We start from the raw sequence: 14,259 nt of genomic DNA, 5'->3' as shown, positions 1-14,259 counted from the left end.
CCGCATAAAATCCTCTTCTCAATGTTTAACTTTTATATGAAGGGATCTTCTTTCATGCTGTGTTTCATGTATGTTACTACTTGGTCTGTGTGTTCTAGAATTATTTTCCTAGTTTGTTATCTTTGTTTCCCTTAGAACCACCAAGATTCCCCTCTTTTTGTACAGATACATAGCCAACTGGCTTCTCTCATTGCTTCTTTTTAGAAGTATTTTCTTCTTTCATCCTTTGGTCACAGGCAGCACTAACATCACGCATCACACAGAGAGTAAACGTTAGTACCCCCTGAGTGCTTGAAGGCCTCAAACATGTAGGCCAGCAATGTAGGCGGGAGTTTGTCATTCTTGGTCACAGGAGTAGGAACCTAAGTTGGCCCTCAGCGGCCCTGTGTGCAGCAGCTCTGGGCAGCACTCATACGCCTGTCTGCTCCCCTAGAAACTGGCAGCACTCTCTCCTTCCCTTTCACCAGAAACCTCTTCATGTGGCCACTAGGATGTGCTACTTGAGGAGCATAGTGCCAGCATTTGCTTCTGGTGAAGGCCTCAGGAAGCTTATATTCATAGTAGAAGGCAAAAGGGGAACCAGTGTATCACGTGCGAGAGAGGAAAGCAAGGGGGGTTGGGGGAGGTGCTGGGCTCTTTTAAAACCAGCTCTCATGTGAACTAATAGAACATAGATCAAGAAACTCACTCATTACTGTTGGCATGACACCAAGCCATTCATGTGGAATTCGCCCCCGTGACCCAAACACCTCCCACTAGGCCCCCCCTTCAGCACTGGGGATCACATTGCAGCATGAGATTTGGAGGGGACAAATATCTAAACCACATCACCAGGTCTATAGACCACTGGAAATTCAGCCCTCTCTCCAATCCCCATTTTACACATGAAGCCCAGAACAGGAACATGACTTTTCCAGTATCTATGGCCATTTAATGGCGGAACTAGGATGCAAAGTCTCCCAACTTATTGCTCCATCCCTTTTTCTGATAAGACACAGAAATAATGTACTAGAACTATGCTTAAGGGGAGAAAGGTGTTCTACCAGCATAATAAGAGCTAAAGTACTGAGCAAATGTTCAATGTCAGGGTAAAAGGAGTAGCAAGCGTAGGGATATACAAGGCCAATCACCAGGAATATTGTAGAGGTTTGAGCCCATGTTCCCCACGGCCAAGTCTGAGTTTACACGCACACTCAAAAACACCAAGGCCAGGCATTTTACACAGAGAAAAGTAAAATGACCCAGATATGGGGAAAAAATTTGCCTGGTGTATGTTTATAACCCCTGCTTCCTCCTCTTTCCCTTCCAAGCTTTGGACTGGTCCTGAGGTGTAGAGTTTGATGAATTCACCGTGAAGATTTAGAGGCCCAGAGCCAAGGACATCATTACAACTCCTGTGTTCCCAACACAGGGCACAAAAGTGAGGGTAAGAATGTGTGATGCAGGTGTTTTTTGGGTTAGAAAACAATAATAAAACAAAACAAAAACTCCAGGGAGTCCCTGAAGGAAAGAACATTTTAGGTCAAAAATTAGGAAAAGCTTGCTAAAACTCAGTCATTTCTCTGATGATCTAGGGAACTTACTTCCTCGCCACATTCAGATCTCTTTTTTTTTTTCATAGCAATGCAGTAAGACAGAAACTATACTCTGCAGAACAAGTTCATGTCGATCTTTTGGATTGTCTGTCTTGCTTCTGTGCTTTAAGAAATTATCTCAGTAAACATAGAAGGCAAGCAGCATGACTGGCCTTTTTCCTAATTTGATTCAGCCCTCAGCATCACTGCTAGTAAGGAATAGGATTCTTTTTTTTAACCCTTCAGATGGCACCAGGGCAAATTCCACAGTGCATTCATGAGTCAAGGGACAGTATCTCCATGCAAGAGATATCTGGCTGGCTGGAATTTCTAGATGGCTTTCCCACTCTAGGAATCCAAGCAAACCATTGTCATTCTTCCCTCTCTAGCAAGAGAAAAGAAAATCTCAGCCTTTAGAGCATTCGTTCTGGCTCAAGAACATGGGTTTTCTTTCCTGGAAACAAGGACTGGCTCAGTGAGACCTCGAAAGTTGGTGCTTTGTGGTGTTGTCAAAATGCCTATTTCTGGCAAGCAATGGGGGGAGGTGCTACTTGAGGGAATCTTGATGCCCCTCAGAGTGAAACAACACATTCATTATTTAATAGTTATTCAGCGTCGGAGAAATGCTAGCCCAAGAAAAGGCTGAACTAAGACGACTTCACTAATAAGAGTATTTTAAGAATTATAAACAGAAATCACACTACATTAAATAGTGCATTTCTAAGCTGAGTACAAGACAAATTGGCTGACAGGCTGAAGAGGGAAATAAAGAACTTAGTTGTGGATTCACAGTCTTGTGAATGAGTCTGTAACTGGTAGCACTGGGTGAGCCCATTTCCTGTGCCCTCCATCCTAAGGCCTCACAAGCACCTCAGCACCTGGATACTCCTAGGACTCCTCTGTTACCAGCCTCATGAGCTGGCAATCACTGAGGCAATAGTGACACTGACCCAAATAAAGGAGTCAGAACCATGATATGGCACATAATTCAGTATCTTCCAGGCCTCAACAATAACCATTTTGTATCCATAACTTCTCCTAAGAGACTTTATTTCCCAAATAATCACCTACTATAGCAGTTCTCTAAGATCCCTGGGAAGGCCAAGGCTACTTCAGGTGGTCCATTAGATCAATCTACTTCCATAATCACACCAAGATGCCATTTACCTTTTTCACTGTATTGACACCTGCACCGATGATGTCAAAGCAATGATGATGAAAACTGCTGATGCCTTAGCATATTTCAAGGCAGTAGCATCAAACTATATTAATAGCTATTGTATTCTTTACTGCCACTCATTTCATAGTACTCAAGAAAAAAACACTGCCAGTTTCATTTCAGAGTGTCCTCAATGAAGCTGTGAAAACTACTCATTTTATGAGATCTCAACCCTGAAACATACATGTTTCTAATACTCTGTGTTATGAAATGGGAACACACATAAAGCACATACATCTGTTGCATATGAAAGTACAATATTTGTCTCAAGGAAAAAGCACTTGTGCAATTGTTTGTGTTACAAGCTAAACTAGCCGGTTTTGTCATGGAACATCACTTTTTCTTGAAAGAATAGCTGGGAGACAAACTACAATTACTCATACTTGGGTATTTGCCAGGCATTTATTGATTGAATAAATATGGTACCATATTCAGTATAACAATGAATGCTTTTGGTTGCAAGGAACAGAAATGACTTTAACAGTAAAACAGTTACATCTCATAACTAGAAGTCAAGAGACAAAAGAGCTCAACAATGTCATAAGATCCAGGTGCTTTCTGTCCCTCTGCTCTGACCTCTCAGTGTTGGCTTTCCTTGTGTTGCAGGTAGCAAGACAGAAGCAGAATGTCCAAGGCATCATGTTTAGGCAGGACAATGTCCTGAGACATTTTTTTCCCCTTCTGTGGCTTTCTCTTAAGGAAGAGGACACTTTTTCTAGATTGCCCCTGTAGACTCACATTTTATTGACCTGAATTTGGTCACATGTCTATCCCTAAATTAATCCCTGGCCAGGGGAATGGGATATGCCTTTGGACTACTCAGTCCCGATATGGGGTCTAAAGATAGGATCAAGCTTCCCTGAGGCAAAGGCCTGGTGGGTGAAGGGCTGATCACCCTTCAAAACAAAATTTGGGCTTTGTTAACTAGGAAGAGAAATGGGAGACTAGAAGAAACCTGCAGGCAATCACACAGGGACCACTCCATTCAGTAAACGAAGGTCTAGAACAGTGGTTACCAAATGTGAGTCGGCAGCCAGGCTACAAAGGAATCACCTGGGAGCTTGTTAAAAATATAGCTCAAAGTGTAACGTGCCTATGAATTGCCTGAGGATCTTGTTGAAATACATATTCTGCATTTGCAACAAGCTTCCAGATAATATAACAACTGCTGGCTTATGGACTACACTTTGAGTAAGAATGATACAGACCTTCAAATTATTGACTCAGAATCTCCCAAGTGATCCTGGTTTGAGAGCTGGGTTCAATGTGGTGAACATCAGCAATGTACAAGATTGGCATTCATTCATTCATTCATTCATTCATTCATTCATTCATTCATTCAGTATTCATAGAAACCAAGCCCTGTGCTTATTGCTGAAACTACAAAGCATCCATATGCTATTGGGGAAGAGGAGTGGGCTGACCTGGATACAGATATCTTTAATGTAAAGTGAGAAGGGCTCCAGCAGAGACATGCACAAAGCGTTCTTCTATCTGATCAAGGAGCAAGGAGTGACTTAGTAGTGAAGGTGGGCTTGATGGGAAAGGTTTCACAGAAGAGGAGAGGACATTGGAGCTGAGCTTTCCTTAGGTGCCCAGAGTCAGACAATGTATGTGCAAGACAGCCTGGAAATATGAATGAGCCAAGTACATTCAGAGACCAGTGAGAATGTCTCTGTGGCTTATGTACATGCTGAGATGGGGTGGGGGAAGCAAAAATTAGGCTGAGGCTAGATTATGAGAGGCCTTCAATGCTGTATTAAATCACTCTATAGCAGCTGTTCTCAACCTTGACTACACTTGGGGAGCTTTTAAAAATCCTGATGCCGGCCAGGGTCTGTGGCTTATGCCTGTAATCCCAGCACTTTGGGAGGCTGTGGCGGGTGGACTGCTTGAGCTCAGGAGTTCAAGACCAGCCTGGGCAACATGGTGAAACCCCATTTCTACAAAAAAATACAAAAATTAGCCTGGTGTGGTGGTGCGTGCCTGTAATCCTAACTACTTAGGGGGGCTGAGGCAGAAGGATCTCTTGAACCTGGGAAATCGAGCCTGCAGTGAGCCAAGATTGCACACTGCACTCTAGCCTAGGCGACACAGTGAGACTGTCTTAAAAAAAAAAAAAAATCCTGATGCCCAGACCACACCCTAGAGCAATTAAATTCTACTTTCTTTAGGGGCAGAGGAGGGAGGAAAGCAGGCATCAGTAGCTTTTAGAGGAGGTGATCCAGCGTGTTGCCAAAGCTGAGAACCACAGCTCTACAAGAGCTAGTGCCTGCCCAACCTGTTTGCATAGAGCATGTTCTTCAATAAGGATAGAGCCCTTCCTTCCTAAATGTACTTTTCATTTCCATTTGATATTCAAAATCGGAATTATTAAAAAGGGTTTTGGCCCGAGAGGTCATGTGATGGGCACTGAAATGAAACTCCTCTGCACAAGGGCCTGTGGGATGCAGGCAGATGAAGCCTGCCCTTTGTTCCCCTGCCTGCATTGGTGAAAGCTGATCCCCGTGAAGCCGCTGTCACTGGGCAGAGGGCACGTTTTTCTCTCGCTAGCCTGGACCACAGGGATCTTTGACTAGAAATATCTGCAAAGTGCTTGCTGAATGAGAACACATTTCATCACCCCACCCTCTTTTCCTAACTGAATGTCTGTTCAAGAATTCGGGTATATTTTTATTTGATAAGATGAAAAGATGAACTGTCCACATTGTGAGGGCTGACAGAATAATCTTTTTGTAGGTGCTTCACAATATGAATTTGAAATGCTAGCTCTTGTTTTGATCTCTGTACTCAGGTGCCGACATGTTATAGTTAGGAGAACTTGTCCCTTCTCTCATTTATCAGCATTAAGGTTCCTGAAATAATCTTTCAAGTGTCCAAATGTTGCCATAAAATGCTCGTCACTGTTGTCTCCTCAAGTTGCTGAATTTCTGGGGTGTTTTGAATTTTTAAAATATATTTTAAGCACTTCAATATATAAAGCAAACATAACTTTAAAAAGAAACAAAAAGCAGCACTCTAAACTTGTTTACCATCTGACTCAGGCCCCCAGTTTTCAGTCAATAAATTATTCAACCCTCCCACCCCATCTTCAGTGGAATGGAACACGCTCTTCTGCTGTGTGACAATGGAGAAAGGAGGGTGACGTGTGCAGCTGCCACAGCCCCCCAGCTTCCTGGGAATGCCCGCCTGACTTTGGGTAGACACTGATGTGGTCCTAATGACTATTTTGACTGTGTTCTGTTTTACAGCTCTACCCAACACACAAGAGGTGAAGTACTGCTTTGTTTTCAGAATTAAACTGTCTCCCAGGAAGCCTTCTGGGGTTCCCTTTGCTTTTCCTTGGAAAGGCTCCAGATAAGAGGCAGGCTGTTGTTCCTCCACAGCAATTCACAGGCTTACTTTTCAAATAATTTACCCAATCTCTTCCCTCCGTGATAGCCCAGGCTTTCCCCACAATCACATGATGTGACCTGTAAAGAAAAATAAAACAAACACTTATCTGGAGTTCTGACTCAAAGAACTGGATTCTATGGAAATTACAGGCTTTTGCTCTGGCTGTACAGATGTGACTAGGAATCCATGCCATGGCTAATGCAGGAAGGGAACTGGCCTCCATGTGCACAGGCCCTGCCAGTGTGTGGGTGGCCCAGGATGAAGCCAGCCCCTCCTGGGCAAGCTTCAGTTGGGTTTGAGTCTCCGAGCAGGAGGCCTGGGACTCACACCTGTCCACTTATAATGTGACAGCCCCCACCACTAAACTTGCATTCACACAGCCCCAGAAGACGGACTGTCTCCAGCATCCTCACTTGTGTGGTGGCCTCTCATTCCTGTGGCCACTTGAACAGAGCTTGGCTCACCCAAGACCCTGCTTGGATACAAACAAGCTGGCCTTTGATGACAGGAAGGCAGTGGAGATTCCCTCAACGTCGGAGTTTTAATCTTGGTTCTGGGGGACATTACCTCCCTTTTTGTGGATCGCTGATTGCTTTCAAAACACCAGGAATCATTTTACCTTACAGGGCTAGTGTGTGCTATATGATTCATTTAGCTAAGGCTCTTAGAAAACAGTACATGGTGAGCAGCCCTGTTAGTTCCCTTTTTAGAAAGCACTTTAACACCCCCGGGCAGCTAGTTGGATGAGAGGTGCTGCTCACCGTGACTCTCATGCACGTTCCTTTTTCTTGACTGATTCTCGAAAGGCTTTTCAGTCCCTCTGATAAAAATGCACTGCTTCCAAATGAGTCTAAAAATTAAGTAGGAATACAAATTTTATCTTTAAAAAAATCAATCCTAATTTCTAATGAAGGAAAAAGAAGAAATGATTTCATGCTAATTAGGAGGGAGACACATAGCCTGCATTTTGGAGATAAATAGGACAAGCGTTTGAGTTTAAAGTTTAACTGGAAAATGTCTGCCTCAAAGGAAAACTCAATTTGAAGAACTTGCTCACAGCCTAGGGATCTCACTCAGCCATTCTTACCCTTTCCCCTTCTCTTTCCTTTCCTCTCCCACCCCCCCTTTCAATGCCGAACCCCACAGGCCACGGGAGTGAGTCTTTACAAGGCGCATTAGTACATCTTGGGTGGTGCCGAAAAGCAGGGATTACACATGCTGGAGAGTTTGGCAGCGGATGTGCCTTAACCCAGCTCTGCGGATTCCACATTCTTCCCCTGGAGGGGGGCAGTCTCCGCGGTTGCCTGAAATCCCATACTGCCAGCAGCCAGGGGTTCAGCAAATGCCTGGGGAGCTGAAGGGTTTTCTGGAAACCTGTCCAATCTCTGCCTCTTTCTCTGGGGTTGCACAAGGATGTGCCAAACTTATCCCGTTTGATAGTTTTAAAATTGCCGCTTACATGTGTTTTTAATTTTTATGTAATAAAGGATTGAATGCTTTATAATTAAAGACCAGTTGGTGATTAAAATCAGTTTCGTTGATGACTAACAAACACAAATAAAACCAGATATAAATCTTTATGAGATCTGTGAGGCCCACAGCAGCGACAATTCCTCTTCTCCTGACCATGTTTTCTCTGAGGCAGCAGCAAGTCTCTCCACTCTCTCCCAGCTTTGTTTTGGCCTAGTAATTCTCTCTGGCTTCTACAATTGCCTATCCTTTAACCTCCTGTTTTTGATTACCAACTAGTGTTTATTTTAAATGTAGTTACTCGCCAATTAAATAGAAATTAGCTACATTTACAGACAGGGTTCCTGATTACTGCTTCTTCCTTTGGCAACTATTCATTCTTCTTTAGGCAGTCCTGAAAGCAGAAATCCCAAGGTCCAGATCACTTTGCCAGGGCACCTTAGGGTAGCTACCTGTTAAGTCCAGAGTTGAAGGAAGTAGGGATGAGATGCTCTCTTCGCCCATTGGGACCTGGAGCAAGCTGGGCTGTCACTGGAGATGTTTCCTGTTGTAATTCAGTTACCTTTTTTTTTTGACAGAGCCTTGCTCTGTCGCCCACGCTGGAGTGTGGTGGTGTGATCTTGGCTCACTGCAACCTCCACCTCCCGGGTTCAAGACATTCTCCCACCTCAGCCTCCAGAGTAGTTGGGATTACAGGTGCCTGCCACCAAGCCCGGCTAATTTTTGTATTTTTAGTAGAGACAGGGTTTCACCGTGTTGGCCAGGCTGGTCTCAAATTCCTGACCTCAAGTGATCCACCCGCCTCGACCTCCCAAGGTGCTGGGATTACAGGCGTGAACCACCGTGCCCGGTCAACCCATTTTTGATTCAAGACAGACTCTCCTACCAGTAAGTTAGGCTTATTTCACAGAAGGAGGAGGAAGAGGAGGAGGTGGCGGTGGAGGAGTGGAGCAGAGGTGGGGAGAGGAGGAGGAGGAGGAGGAAGAAGAAGAGAAAGAAGAAGGAGGAGGAGGAGGAGGAGGGGGAGAAGGGGAAGAAGCCATCTTCAACTTTTCTTTGTTTTTTAGGACAGCTGAAATCCATCTTCCTTTTCACCCAAACACTGATACAGCTGCCTGTTTGGGTGAAGGAGAGGTTCCCTTTCTGGGTTGGGTAGAGCACATAGGCTATAGCAGTCAGCATCAGGGAACAGCCAATATGTAGGCTTAATATTTTTAAATCAAAGCCATTGTGCTAATCACCCAGATAATCTGATATGGATATCATTTATTCTAAAATGAGAACAAGAGACACATCTATGACAGAATTCATTAGTGTGAGCCTTTTTCAGTCCCAACATGTGCTTCTGCAGATTCAATAATGTCTATATCAATTCTATAGGTTGTATTTCAATGTATATTGCTTCTTCATAGGAAATGTCTTCTCCCATTGCTATGGTTTGAATATTTGACCGCTCCGAAGCTCATGTTGAAATTTGAGCCCCAGTGTTGGAGGTGAGACCTGCTGGGAGGTGTTTGGGTCAAGGAGGCAGGTCCCTCATGAATGGCTTGGTGCCATCCTCATGGTAATGAGTGAATTCTCACTCTATTAGTTCTCACAAGAGCTGGTTGTTCAGAAGAGCCTTGCCCCTTCCTCCTGTGTCTCTTGCTGGCTCTCTTGCCATGTGATCTCTGCACACGCAAGTTCCCCTTTGCGTTCCACTGTGAGTAGAAGCAACCTGAAGTCCTCAACAGAATCAGATGCTGGCACCATGATTCTTGTACAGCCAACAGAACCATGAGCCAAATAAATCTTTTTTCTTTATAAATTACCTAACCTCACGTATTCCTTTAGAGCAACTCAAAGATGCTTACAAGGGTCAATTAACTTTGTTTATAATAGCAAAGAGTGGAAAATTGCCTAAAGGCACAACGGTAAGTGATTGGGATTGGTTAAATAAAGTAAATTACACATTCATTTAATGAAATACAGTTCAGCCATTAAAAATGGAAAGAAAGGACTTCCACTCTGTAGAGAGATAGAAGAGACATCGTTCTTACACTTACAATGAAGGTAACTGAGTTAACTTCAAATTCAGAACTTTTTTTGAACTTACTAGAGAGCTAAAGTGTCAGAACAAACAACAGTCTCAAAATCTGAAGGCACTGGGGTCAGCCTGATGCCTGAGGACACAGAATAGACCTGGTGTTGGAGCATCTTAAAAATTTTGTCCACAGTTGCCAGCCTGGAGACTGGGACATGGGGGCTTGCATGGCACCAGGTTTCACTGGGGCAGGTCCGGTGCTGTTTTCCAAAGTTACTTAGGGGAGCTGAAGGGTTTTCTGGAAACCTTACTTAGTTGACCCTTGCTCAGGTCAACTTATTTCTTCCCCATCCCTTTCAGGGAAGTTATATAATTAATTTGTAACATAGTAAAATGCATTTATCACAATGTGCATTCCATCTTTTCTCTCATATCCTGGTTGAGGTTTTGTTGTTGTTGTTTTAATTTTACTTTAAGTTCTGGGATACATGGGCAGAAAGTGCAGGTTTCTTACATAGGTATACATGTACCATGGTGGTTTGCTGCAACCCATCATCTAGGTTTTAAGCCCTCCCTCCCCCTGCCCAACAAGGGAGGGAGACAGACGCCCGACAGGCCCCAGTGTGTGATGTTCCCCTCCCTGTGTCCATGTGTTCTCAGTGTTCAACTTCCACTTATAAGTAAGAACATGCAGGGTTTGGTTTCCTGTTCCTGTGTTAGTTTGCTGAGAATGATGTCTTCCAGCTTCATCCATGTCCCTGCAAAGGACATGATCTCATTCTTTTTTATGGCTGCATAGTATTGCATGTTGTATATATTCCACGTTTTCTTTATCATGGTTGAGTTTTTAAAAAAATTTACATGCAATAAAATTCACTTCTTGTGGTATAGTTCTATCAGTGTTGGCAAATGCACAGAATTGTACTATGGACCACTATAATTCTATACATAATAATTCCATGACCCCCAAGTTTCCTTGTGCTACTCCTTCATAGACAACCCACCCCCCAACCCCTGATCCGCTACCTACTCATCTGTTTTCCTCCCTATAGTTTTGCTTTTCCCAGAGTGCCATATGAATAAAATCAAACAATTCTGGGTCCAGCCTCTCAAAATGCAGGTAAGATTTATCTGTGTTGTTTTGTGAATTCAGGTTTACTGCTGGTGGCATTCCATTACATGTATGTACCACAGTTTGTGGTACATCTAGGTTGTTTCCAATTTTTAAATCAGCTACAAATATTTACCTATAGGTTTTTGTATTGTGGGAGACCAGAATATGCCACCCCAAAACATGCTTCTTTGGCATATGAATTGTTTTGTGCTAATCATTTTGAGAAACTGCAGACACAGAAGAAGATCTGAAAACAGAGTAGAAGTTGTCCTTTTATAAAGGACATTTATGTCGATAAAGGAAATCTCCATTTGTAAGGGTGTCTCCCTATGTACTATGAAGAGAAGGACATTACGTCACTAGAGACTCTTATCAAAGGACAAGGCACCAGACTTACATCTGTGTAAGAAATCTTACCCTTGTTATCCTGCTTTCCTGGGCATCTCCTTATGTCTGTCCTTCCTCACATCCTTCCCTCTTTATTTCAGTAGACAATTGTATTTAAGCCTGAAATCAAAGCCACACCTTTGGGATTTACTTATTTCTCTGGGTATCTCCCATGTATAATAAGGTATACATGTTGTTAAATGTGTTTGTTTTCCTCTTGTTACTCTACCTTTTGTTATAGGAGTTTGCTCTAACTAAGAATTTGAAGGGTAGAGAGAATCCTCTCCTATAGTTTGAACATCTTTTGTTTTGGATATATAGCTAGGCATGAGATTGCTGGGTCATATGGTAGGTATATGTTTAACTTTATAAGAAACTGCCAAACTGTTTCCCAAAGTGGCTGTACCATTTTGCATTCCTACCAGCAATGTATGTGAATTCCAATTGCTCAGAATTCTCACCAGCACTTCAGATTGCCAGGCTTTAAAATTATAGCTATTCAAATAGGCACGTTGTGGGTGTTTTAGTGTGGTTTTAATTTGTATTTCCCTAATGATTACTAAAGAACATTTTTTATGATGCTTATTTTACATCTAAATATGTTCTTTTTGTGGGGGAGGGAGGATGGAGTCTTGCTCTGTTACCCAGGCTGGAGTGCAGTGACGTGATCTTAGCTCACTGCAACCTCTGCCTCCCAGGTTCAAGCGATTCTCTTGCCTCAGCCTCCCAAGTAGGTGGGACTACAGGTGCGTGCCACCACGCCTGGCTTAATTTTTCATATTTTTAGCAGAGATGGGGTTTCACTGTGTTAGCCAGGATGGTCTCGATCTTCTGACCTCGTGATCTGCCCACCTCAGCCTCCCAAAGTGCTGGGATTACAGGCGTGAGCCACCACGCCTGGCCTAAATGTGTTCCTTAGTAAAAACTCTGATTCAATTTTTTGTTTTGAAAAATTGGGTTTTTTGTTTTCTGGTTGTTGAGTATATGAGTTCTTTATATACTTCAAATATAAGCCCTTTGACAGATGTGGTTTTAAAATATTTTCTCTTAGTTTGTGGCTTGTCTTTTTTTATTCTCTTAATCAAAGAACCAAAGTTTTTGCAGAACAGAAGTCTTTAAAAAATTTAATACAATTTATCAATTTTTTCTTTCATAAATCATGCTTTTGAGGTCGTATCTAAAACCTGTTTTCCTAACTCAGGATTTCTCAACAGATGCACAATTGACATTTTAGACCAGATAATTATTTGTTGTGGGGACCTATCCTGTGCCTTGTAGGATGTTTAGTAGTATTCCTGGCCTGGTCTCTACACATCAGTGCCTGTAGTGTGCATGTGTGCATGCATGTGCAAACACACACACACACACACAGGCCCCAAGTATAACAATAAAAAATGTTGCAGACATTGTCAAATGTCTCCTGAACTACAAAGCTGACCCTTGTTCAGTGGCCTAACCCAAGGTCATATACACATTGGCCAGGCTGGTCTTGAACTCCCAACCTCGTGATCTGCCCACCTTGGCCTCCCAAAGTGCTAGGATTACAGGTGTGAGCCACCGTGCCCAGCCTGACTTTTTCCTGTTTTTTTTTTTTTTTTTTCTCAAAAAAGTTTTATGGTTTTATGCTTTATGTTTAGGTCTATGATCCGTTTTGAGTTAATTTTATATGAGACGTGAGATACAGGCTGGGGTTCTTTTTTGTCGTTTTAGTATATGGACAGCTATGGTCTAAATGTTTGTGTTTCTCCCAAAATTTACAAGTTGAAATCCTAACCCTCAAGGTGATGGTATTAGGAGGTAAGGCTATGAGAGGTGGTTAGTTAATGAGGGTCCTTATAAAAGGGAACCCAGAGAGTTCGTTGGCCTTTCTGCCATGTGAAGACACAGCAAAATAATGGTTATCTATGGACTAGAAAGCCAGCATTCCCTAGACAGTAAATCTTCCCACATCTTGATCTTGGAATTTCCAGCTTCCAGAACTGTGAACAATAAATTTCTATTGTTTATGAGCCACCCAGTCTGTGATATTTTGTTATGGTAGCCGAGATAGACTAAAATGTAGACATTCAGTTGTTCCCAGGCCACTTATTTGAAGAGACTTTCTTCTCTCTATTGACTTGCATTTATATCATTGTCAAAAATCAGTTGACTGTATTTATGTGGGTTTATTTCTGGTTTTTCTTCTCTGTTCCACTGATATCTGTGTCTGTTGTTTCTACATTACCACGGTCTTCATTACTGTAGCATTACAATAACACTTTAAATTAGGGGGTCCCCCAATATTATTTGTTTTCAAAAATTTTTGGCAAGTCTAGTTCCTTTGCCTTTCTGTATAAATTTTGAAACCAGCAGTCAACATCTACATAAAACGCTGCTGGAATTTTGATTGAAATTTCACTGAATCAATCTAACAAATCGGGCAGAATTAACATCTATCTTAACATACTGAATCTTCTCATCTATGAACATGGTATATTTCTCCACTTATTTGGATCTTCTCAGATTTTTCTTCAGTGTTTTTTACTTTTCAGCATACAGATCCCACATAATTTGTTTCAGTTTTATACTTACATGATTTTTGGTGCTATTATAAATGGTATTGTTATTTTAATTTTGAATTCCAGTTTTCCTGCTATTATATAGAAATACCATTGATTCGTATGCATTGACTTCATATCCTGAGACTTTATTAAATTCATTAGTTAGTTCTAGGAAGTTGTGTGTAAGCTGTTTAGAAATATCTATGTAGGAAATCTACATAGTTACGTTATCTTTGAATAGAGCTGACATCCCCTTTATTTCTATGTCTTGTCTTATTATAATGGCTAGTATTCCCAGGGTGATATTAAATGCACATTGTGAAAGAAGGTACTTTTGCTTTGTTCTCCATCTCTGAGAAAAGGTCTTCAATCTTTTACCATTAAGTGTGATGTTGTGATGTTAGATGTAGATTTTTTGTAGATATTTTTTATTAATTTAAGCAACCTTCCTTCCTTCCTTTCTTCTTCCTTCCTTCCTTCCTTCCTTTCTCCTTCCTTCCTTCCTTCCTTCCTTCCTTCCTTCCTTCCTTCCTTCC

At 42.2% G+C, this 14,259-nt stretch overlaps 1 protein-coding gene across 1 annotated transcript in view; it reads right to left on the bottom strand.

Annotated features, from left to right (window-relative positions):
- Positions 1–3,173: 3,173 nt before the first annotated feature.
- LOC111550137 overlaps positions 3,174–14,259 on the bottom strand; it is a 72,285-nt gene continuing 61,199 nt past the window's right edge. The window contains exons 3-4 of the mRNA XM_023223401.1: positions 6,951–7,039; positions 3,174–6,266 (exon numbers count right to left, since the gene is read on the bottom strand). Coding sequence (XP_023079169.1) covers positions 6,192–6,266; positions 6,951–7,039 — 164 coding nt within the window. The 3' untranslated portion in view covers positions 3,174–6,191. The remainder of the gene's footprint in view (positions 6,267–6,950; positions 7,040–14,259) is intronic.

The sequence above is a fragment of the Piliocolobus tephrosceles genome, chromosome 2, assembly GCF_002776525.5.
Source record: "Piliocolobus tephrosceles isolate RC106 chromosome 2, ASM277652v3, whole genome shotgun sequence".
NCBI lineage: Eukaryota > Metazoa > Chordata > Mammalia > Primates > Cercopithecidae > Piliocolobus > Piliocolobus tephrosceles.
The sequence above is the reverse complement of the archived record's forward strand: the minus strand, read 5'-3'. Positions and strand labels throughout refer to the sequence as shown.